General features: G+C 25.7%; 1 protein-coding gene across 1 annotated transcript; it reads right to left on the bottom strand.

The window, feature by feature from the left end:
- Positions 1–4,595: 4,595 nt before the first annotated feature.
- EIN_015590 (hypothetical protein) lies at positions 4,596–5,333 on the bottom strand (the record flags this gene model as incomplete). The annotated part of the gene is made up of 1 exon (XM_004257113.1): positions 4,596–5,333. The coding sequence occupies one exon, from the start codon at positions 5,331–5,333 to the stop codon at positions 4,596–4,598; it is 738 nt and encodes a 245-aa protein (XP_004257161.1).
- Between the last annotated feature and the right edge of the window lie 5,509 nt (positions 5,334–10,842).

Raw genomic sequence — 10,842 nt, forward strand, 5'->3', positions numbered from 1 at the left:
ACGTCTCAATGAACGTCTTCAAAAACTTCTTCAGGATTTTGCTGGCTACTAAATCCATTTGCTTGAATTAACAAGTTTCTTCATTTTCTTTGAATAAACTGGCTTGTTTCGTTGGAATCGTTACTTCCAGAATATCTTAGTCTTTTTTATTATCAGGTGTGTATATTTTCATGTAAAATAGAACTTTTTTTCTTTGAGGTGAACTGTAACTTATTTCCTTCAATTATTTCTTATGAAAGAAGAATTGAGGTGTATATTATAATTATTAATATATTATAATTAAAACTATTTTAAACTATTCGAAGAAGTGAAAAATTAATTTTTTAAACATAAATTATTTAACTGTAGTTATGTTAAAAATAACTACAGTATGACAAGTTTGACTTAAACGACAAGTTTGGGTTAAATGGTAAAAATTATAGTTCAATTATAATATTTTTTCGAACTATAATAGAAACTAATTAATTGCTTTTTTATATTCAAGTTTATATTAAAATTTAAATAATTAAAAGCAAGTCAAAAACTCAAATACACAACACAAAGAATAAGAAAGCAATGAAAAAAGTAAAGATTACTATTAACTATCACACAATCATGATCACAATCACCAACATTTTAATGTGTTAGCAAACAACGTAAAGTATAATTAAAATTTATTTGATTGTATAACCATAACATTTCAAATTCAAGTCAATTATGAATGCAGTCTGATTTCCCAGAATGTGTATTCAACGTTCTTGTTGTTCTCTATTAAACGAACATTAATTAAGAACAAACGAAAAAAACATAGGCCCGCTCTTTATCAAGTTGGTCCACGTTTTATTGGCCAAAATCAAGCGGAGATTCTTATAAATCACACTTTTGGGAGGTTTGGTAGTTTTTCCTTTCGTTGAATTCGTTTTTATGTGTATTATTATTTAGTTTATAGTTAAAAGCGGTATTCCCCCGTTGCGATAGGAGATACTGCTAATTTATTGTATTTCAATAAAAATAAAGTAACACAACGTTTCCGAATGAGGCGGTGTATGTTTGACATGTTTGAACTCAACGAGATAAACATGTTGGGACATACAAAACAATACTTAACATGTGTCGTGATTTTTATTTTTAAGATTCAACTGTACATTAAACTTTAATATAAATGTTAGTTTAAATATTATTCTATTTAACCATTTAATTCTTTTCTAGTTTAACCCACTGTTTACTATTGTTAATAGTTTTTAAACCATTAAAATGAACCATTTAAGTCAAACTATTCCATTTAAGGCAAACTTGTCTAACTGTAGCAAAAATATACATTTTATTAGTTCATTTTAAAAATATATTTTATTTAAACTTTTAAAAACTGTATTATTTGAATAATAAAATACCAACTATAATATACTAGACGACTACTTAAAAATAACAATAATAGTAAAACCTTAGTATTATTGTTGTGTAATATGATTGTGTCTTGATATAGTACATGAAACCGAAAACGGGGACGAAGAGATGGTTCAGAGAGAGGACTGCTCAGAGTCATGTGAGCTTACCGAAGAGATGGGCGTTACATAATTGAATTCTTATTTTGATTGTGTCTTGATATATTAAAAATAAAACCACAGAAATATTTTTTCTTTATTGAGACATTTTAAATATCGAAACATGACTGTAATTGATTACTTGGTAACCTCCAATTGCCAAATAATAAAGTTATAAAAAAAGCACTTTTTATCACAAAAATTACAATGCAATAAGGTAATGACTAATGTATAATTTCATTAACCAATTATAAATAAAATAAATATATAATGAATTTATTATGTATAAAAATTGTATAACGAGTATATAAAGTTAAGTAGAGGGCGAATGCGACAAGGCCGTAGCCAAGCACATTCTTGTCTAGTCGTGTCTTTGGCAAGCCTCAACACGACTAAACCCCAGCGCAAAAATTGTTTAATATTTGCACCTCCGTAGAGGTGAGCAAGATATTAAGCTTGCTAGAACAGATACTACACTTGATCAAAGCCATAAAGGCCGAGAAGGATTGAATGAAATTCACCGTTCTTTATATACGCGCTGTGACGTGGCAAGTTTAATTATTTATAATTACTTATTATTATGTATAGTTCACTAAAACTCAATGACTGAATTATACTTGATAGATTAAAAACCATTTATTAAGATTTTTTTGGGGGAGCTTATTTATTAATAAATTAATTAATTCATAATTAAAAAATTAATGAATTAACTCGCCGACGTACCTAATCCCCAACAAACCAATACTGTTAAAAAGAGCAGTGTTTTTGTTTTTTTGAAAAAAAAATATTATACAGTGTAGTTCAATTATAGTAAAATGAAAATGGAATAACGAGTTCAAATCGTGAACTAAAAAACAAATAAAATGTGAAAAAAGTGAAAAAAAATATAAAATTTCATGACAAAAAGTAAAAAATGGCAAAATAAGAATAGTGGTAAAATGAATAACATTTATTCTAAAACAGATAAATATATTTTTTATACATAAAACAATAAAAAACAATTGGTTTTGAGCTGAAAATGAAATACAAATTTCAAAAGTAACATGAACACATCAGTGATAATTAAAAAACACACAAAATATATGTACATAATAGTCTTCATAAAAAATAAAAATTTTTCAAAAAAATCCATTATATTAACTGTGTGTTTTTTCAGACAGTACGATGTAGCAAGATTTTTGACTGTTTTTTCTGTCTATAATATATTTTTATCATCTTTTGGTATTTACCATATTGTGAGTAATCTTTTGAAGAGTTTTTATCGAAAGAAATTAAAATATAACAAGCAATCATTAAAAACAGTTTTTAGTGTCAAATATATTATTGTTTTAAAAACATTTTCCCTCCATTACATAAAATCCACATGTTTTTTATATTGTTGTCTGACTTTTTGTCAAATATGTGGACTGTTTAACCAATTGTTTGTTAATGACTTTTGACAATTTGATGTATACAGTTACATATTTTAATAATCTATTGAAAAGAGTGTTTAAAATGAATAAGGTAAACCATAACTATGTTTATAATTTTTCAAACAACAAAAAATCAAACTTCTTTGTTTATCAATGCTATTTTATTGATTTATTTGGTGTATATTTTTAATTTTTGTTGTGTTTTACATTATGAGTAATTTATCTTTTTATTGTCAATTAAAAAATTTAAATTATTATTATTCTTTATATTTGGGTTGCTTGATAATTAATTGCAGAAACATCACTGTTTGTAAAAGCGATGCATAATAGATTTGTTTTATTGTTATATTATTTTACAACTATTTCGACTCATCATTTTCACTATAACACAAAAGCATGTTACTCAATGTTAATAATTACCGCTATTATCAATTTGCGTCATTCAGTGAAAATAATTAATTATGTTTTTTCTTATTACGATTATTATAATTTATTTGTTTTGTCAAACAAGAAATGGCAATTTTCACATTGGTTATGTGTACTTTTATCATTGTCTTTAGATTTTATGAATAATTTTATCAGAGTTGGCATATAATAGTCTATCTCGATAAGATTAACTATATTTTATTATGAACAACCATTTTTATTAGTCATTGTTTGTATTTTTATATTTTTAAAATTTATATAACTTTCGAGCAAAACACAAATTCAATTTAGATATTGAAACACCTTTTTGAAATTAAATACAGAAATTGAATATTTAAAAACAATAAGTTATTACCATAATCAATCTCGGTTGATTTTACACATTGACACTTTCACATAGAGATTGATTCAATTCATGGGTGAATTGTATGTGTGACAAATTTTAAACATTTGCTGCGTTTTGTGGGTTTCTTTAATATATTTAAAAGTCCAAATTTGTTGTTATAAATAAATTGTTTCAAAATGCTACATTCAAGTTTTTTATTGTTGAATTGTGTTGTACTTATTAAATAATAAATCAAATGATTAATTTGATAACTTTTAAATTCGCTTTCTTTTAAACTTACTAAATCATCATTTTCAATTTTAAAAACAAACATCAAGTGGTCGCAATTGACTGTTTATGGGGTAATACAACCACAACAACGAAACCCCGTTATGTATCCGAAACGTCATATTTATTAACATAAGTATCAAAAATTCAACCATTGTTTGAGTTTACAAATAATTTTAATTATTTTTTTTATGTTTTTAATTGATGTTTTAGAAATGATACAAAAAGTTTTTTTCAACTTGTAACAATAAAAAGTATATTTTACTATAATTTGCTAAAGCCGACTTTTTCCACCAACTCTTTATTATTTTGGTTGTAATTTTTGTTCTGTTTTGCTTTCAAATTTTTATATAAAAAATAAATGCACAAAACGATTTTTTGGTATAAAAAATAAATATAATATTATTATGATAATTTTATATTATTTGTTTTTATCTATTTTTTCAGGAAAATCACCTAATAATATTTCAAAATTATTTAAACAGTTTTGGGACAATTTTTTGAAAAACTGTTAAAAAGAGCAGTATTGGGTTGTTGGCGAGTTAAATAAAATAATTTTAAACTAAAATAATAATAACAAAATTGGTTGTAATAAAATTAGACATAAGTGATTAAAACATATGTTCACCAATAAAAATAGTCCTCTTGACTGCTGTCTGATTCAAAAACCAAAGGCGGGAAGTCTTCTATAAAATCTCTCAATTTTCGGAATTGATTGAGCAGCTTTGTACACATTTTTGGTGTTTTTTTGCAATTAAGAATTGCAAAAAGTATCAGTTGAATAAAATCAGTTGATGTTGAAGAAATCACATAATTTTGTTCTTTGATGTAGTCTATGATGTATGTTGCAGCCATTGACGCAACACGCTTTGTTGTGTGATATGCTGGATCAGAATCGCCACAGAACCCCTCAATTGAACATAGAGCAAAATCGATGTATTTGATTATAACACAACTCTTGTCCATCTTGTTAAGGAGGTGATAGTAATGTGTTGAAAGTTCATCATCATTATCTTTTAAAAACTTGGCAACATCTTCGACAGCCAAATAAAGTATGTTGAGACCAAGGGCGCTGAATGGTGGAATTTCAAGTGTTGGGTCAAGCCCAACTGAAATGAGTTTTGAAAACTCGGATAACAACTTGTCAACATTTTCAGGTGTCACATCATTCAACGCCTGAAGACTTTGAGTTGCGTCTTCTTCTGAAGTGTAATTAGTTGGTGAGTCTCTCTTGAGTTGTGGTGGTACTTTTGCTTCTTCTTCAGTTTCAACGGAAACACGGTTGGAAGACGGGAGAGAATCGACAAAAAACACTGGCTGAGTTGTGACATCGTTAAATTGAATGGTAGGTTTTGTTGTCATCTTTTAGATTATTGAGTTAAGAATAGTTAATTTTTTAATTTTAATATTTAATTTAATACTAATAATTAAAAAATTAAGGAAAAAAACAATCGAACTTCTTTTGAGTTTTACATCTAACTGATTTTTAATTCTTAAAAAACACTTTATTATATGATGATGATACAATTGATAACAATTTGTTGTTATTATATATTAATAATACATTAAATTAATAATATAATATTGTTAATATGTCAAAGTTATTAAGAAAAAAAAAATAGAAAAAAAATTCCAATAATATTTTTAGAAAATAGAATCATAAAATTATAAAATATAAAAATTATATAGATTTAGCTTAAATAATACAAAAAATTCTTTTGATGTTAAACTGATTTAGAATATCAGTTTATTTTTTTTAAATTGAATAATTATGAAATATATATAAAAACAATAAAAACACGATTTAACGTATTGATGTCAATACCAGAGACAACGGATGTGTTATGTTTATTATACAATAAGACATTTGTGTCTAAAACTCCCAACTTAAACAGTGTTTTAAAGTTTTTAAGAGAAGCAACATCATTCCAAAAAAACATAAAAATGAAGAATTTTATTATGCATTTAATTAAACATTGTTTGATTTTGACTGAAGACATGGAAGTTGGTGGACATCTTTATTTCTGGTTGTTACCAAGTGATTCTTATAAAGCTAAAACAACAAAAGGATATTATGATCTTTTGAAATTGATGTTTAAAATAGGACAAAAAATAAATTCAATTGAAATTTTAAGAAGAAAATGTCATGTTAGTAGTGAAGAAGTAATACTTCAAGAGATCATCACAACTATTCAAATCATTGCAAAATGTGCTGGTTTCCCAAAGGATTATAAATACCAAAATGAAAAAGATGTTTTTCAAGACTTTAAGGAAGATGAATGTGATTTGGCATATGTTTTACGGGAATTAAGAAATACTACAGAGATGTGTGAATTTGTGAGTGAGTGGCTCTCAAACACTCCAAAACAAATTCAAATAGATTTTCAAAAAAAAATTTTTGTTGAAAAGAAATTTTTTGAAGTTATACATCACAAATTACCACCAGATGTATTTACTTGTTTTGAATTATGTGTAAGTTGTATAATTGAACACATGTTTAAAAAATACGATGACATCACACTTTTCGAATTTCAAACAAATGAAAATGACACTTTTCCAACAGAAACAACAATAATGCGACATTTTAAAAACTCAGAATATTTGGAATTTGTAAAAGAAACAATCAGAGATTGTGATATACCCTTTGAAATGCAAAGGGTTGTCAAAAATCCAGAAAAACTTAGAGGAACAAAGAGTTGTAAGCAATTATGGACTAAGTTTGGATTTGGGTGTGAAAATGGAAAATGTTTTTTAAAGACGCTATTTATAGACACCAAGTTTATCGATCCAACATCAGTTTGTGTTGTTTAATAACATTCATTGTTTTTGTAATTGCCGTTATCGATTATTTGAAATTAAAGTGACACACAGAAAAAAACAGCAAAAAACACAAATACTCCAACAAGTAAAATGAAAAGAAAAAATTATTACGTACCAGCAAAAGAAGAATCTCTTTATAAAATACACCAACAAAGCTCAACAATTACATGCATTGAGTGTGTTCAACTGAGCATCATAAATACCACAGAAACAACATCTGATGACAGAACGGAGCTGACTAAAATTGAGTCACCAAAAATAGACAAACATTGTCAATGTGTTCATGTTCAAAAAGAGTACAACCCATCAACACCACTCCCATCAACAAAAATCGAAGTTGAAAATGCACCAAAAGAAAATGTGTTACCGAGCTTTTTATCTACAGGATGTTCAACAGACGAAAAAAAGGAAGCAAAAACAACACGATTGTTATAAACGTCTTCACCTAGAAAGTGTCACATCTATGAATCACATTTTGAAGGCGATGAATAATACTAAGTAATCTTATTTATTTTAACCTTATGAAGTGAAAACCGGATAATTTATATCCTTGATTTTTTGACTTAAAATAAGTCACTTTTTTTATTTTTGTATTTGAACTAAAAAGATCTTAAATTAAAAACGGCGTGTCACAAACCAATTTAAATAATGAAAAATTGATAAAAATCGAAGCGCTCTCATGAAAATTTATGTGTATGTCTCGTAACAGCAAGTATTGACTATTTTGAACACATGGAAAACAGGAAACATGGGTCTGTAAAGACCAGTAGTTTGCGCAAAAACTAATCGATTTCGTGTTTTGAATTTATTTTTAATTGTTCTAAAAATAAATTATGATCTAGATAAATCTTATCCAGATTTCACCTTCCCACAAAAAAAGTTGATTCAGTTGACTTGCTAAGGTTAATAAATAAAATGTTATTTTATTTATTAAAAAAATTGACAATAACGATAAATAATATATTTAATTACAGATAGAAGAATTATTGGTTGTCATAGAAAAAGTGGTTGTCATGAAAATAATGTTATTAAAAGCAAAAAAAAAATCGATTTTTTTTCAAAAATTTTCCCAGTGTACTGAGTAAGTCAATTATCAAATGAAATAATAAATATTAACTAATTTGTTTTATGTTTTTATAAAGTATTAAACAAATGTTTATAATGTTAATATTTAAAACTTTTAACAATAATAAAAATTATGTATTTGGAAAAGACTTATTAAATGAAGTATATTTGTTTTTTTTGGTGAACCTTACTACAGTAGGAGATAAAGACAATGAAAACAATAATCAGCACAAAACGTTTGGTTAATTTGAACACAAACAACAGTTTTCATAACAAAATGTCATATTTGTAATATATGTCATATTACATATTGTTTATTAATGAATGTCTATTGATTAATTATTCGTTTTCAACGTTATTAATATACAAACCTGATAATCGTGATTTTTGCTTGTTTGATTTACACATCCCCAACTTATTCATAATAAATTGCACATCCCCCACATCAATTCATTTTATATCGAGACGACAAGGTGCAGTCAATTTTGATTTTGAAGATGAGTAAAATATTTTTGTGCTTTTTCTGTTTTTTATATAAAAATAGTCTTTTTTATTTTTTTCATCCTTTTGACAACCACTTTCTGAAAAATCAATCCAAATCACCACTGCTTTCCCGTAATTTTGCTTGTTAAACAACTAACAATTTATAATTATTAAAAATAAATTAATAAAAATACTTTTTTATACTCTTGACAACTACTTTTTCTATGACAACCACTTTTTCTTGCATCTGTAATAATTTAAAAGACATCACGTTCACATTCTGTTTTTATATAAAAATAGTCTTTTTTAATTTGTTCATCCTTTTGACAACCACTTTCTGAAAAATAAATCGAAACAACTACAGATTTACCATAAAATTACTTGTTAAACAACTAACAATTTATAATTATTAAAAATAAATATATAAAAATACTTTTTTTTACTCATGACAACCACTTTTTCTATGACAACTACAGCAGGGTCGGCTAAGATCCAGTTTTTAAACAACTTCGTGGCATCTCTAATACGTGTCAGTTCATTTTTAGTTTTAGCATATTGTCAACAAAAAATTCTTAAAGTTTTTTAGAGTTAAAATGTTTTTAAAAATAAATAAAACTATAGTTAACGATTTAAACAAAATTTCTGTATTGTTTAAATCATCATTTCAATGTGTTATAATCCAGTTTTAAAGAACGACAATTGAACAGTAAAAAACATATGACATTATCGGATGCAGAGTTTTTAAAATTAAATAACAATATTCACTCATTATAATTGTAATATACACAGAAGATACTTACAACCAATAAAAATTATTAGAAATCATTTTAGTAATTTTAACATAAAATTTTTATTTAAACAATTAATATACCTTTTCAACATACACATTAATATTAATTGTTAATGTATATATATGTATATTTGTCAGTTTAACAGAGGTTTTGAAAAGTTCATTCATTTTCTTTTTAAATTAAAGTATTAATTAAACAATTAAATAGAAGTAATTTTATTATCTTTTCAATAATACAAAACAGACAATGTATTATTTTTCGAATGGAGTAAACCATATTACTTTCAAAAAAATGTAAAACTTATCTTTAGTTAATTTTCTTGATAAAAACGATTATTCAAATTATAATAATAATCAGTCAAAATAATAATTATCACCCAAATAAAAAACATATATCAGAGCAATTTAAAATAAGTTTTATTTACATGTATAATTTACAATTGAAAGGTTTTAACATACAATTATATTAACACAAAGATATATGTATATTGTTGTATTTTGAAATAATTTAAAAACTAAATCTTGTTTGATATAAATTATCGTTTTATATTTTTTTATTTTATCATATGGTATAAATAATTGTGTTTTGTCATTTTCTTTTTGTTTTTCAAAAATGATAATGTTATTTACCATTTTATTGTTTTTTAAGTTTTTTTCCAATAACATGATCGTTTGGCCGACCCTGACTACAGTATAATTTGGGTTTAATTACAGTCCGGGTTTAATTAAATAATCGGGTTTAATTCATTTGAAATAATTAAACCCGAAGTAAGATAAAATAATAAAAACAACACTTTTGAGTTTTAATATCATAGTCTTTTTTTTTTGTTTAAATTTATTTAAAATAATTGGGTTTCACCTAAATTAATCACAATATTTGTTTTTGAATAAAAATGCATTATTTTTGTTTCTGGAATTATTTTTCGGTACTATAATATTATAGATTACTTATTATAAAATAATAATTAAATAAAAACGAACAATATAAACTCGAGTTTTTATTCGTTTTTATTTATTTAAACAGACTTGTTTTACCACCACCTTAACAAAGTATTTGCCGCGAGTGTTTTTTGAATGAAGTCCATATTTAAGCCACTGTTTGTGCGTCCCCATGTCACCCACTTTCATTCTCCGTACTGTTTGGACGCGGATAGTTCTCTTTTCAAACGGGGCGTTCATTGGGATCCGCGCCAAGGAGGACATTGAAAGTGTGTGAAATGCACAAACAGACCGCCTGTGCCTTCTTTTTGATTATCGTCTCACTTGGTTTCCACTGTTTCGAGGTGAATTATCAACACATTTTTAATTCGGGAACCAGACCAAATATTATCCCAAGCTCCCATTTACTAAAATTTTAATTAAAATATTATATTAAATAGTAAAAAATAACTTAATTTTTAGAGGATGTGAAAAAGCATTTACCATCATCATTTGTTTTTGATTGAATCAGATAATTATTAAATAATTATAACTATGAAACTATCGAAAGTTAATTCCAACAATTATTTTTGTTTTAAAAATCATTTCAAATAATTTTCTTGAAAAAAGTGGAATTAAACCCGATAGTTCCAAAATATTTTAAGTGAATTAAACTCGGATTATACTGTATTGTGAGAAAAACATTGAAATTTGAAAACAACACAACCATATGGTAAAACTATTAACAATTATGCTAAAAATACCCAAATGAATACTCTAGGATGTGAGTATTCA

The sequence above is a fragment of the Entamoeba invadens genome (genome assembly GCF_000330505.1).
Source record: "Entamoeba invadens IP1 unplaced genomic scaffold scaff_1105074724629, whole genome shotgun sequence".
In the NCBI taxonomy this organism is placed as follows: domain Eukaryota; phylum Evosea; order Mastigamoebida; family Endamoebidae; genus Entamoeba; species Entamoeba invadens.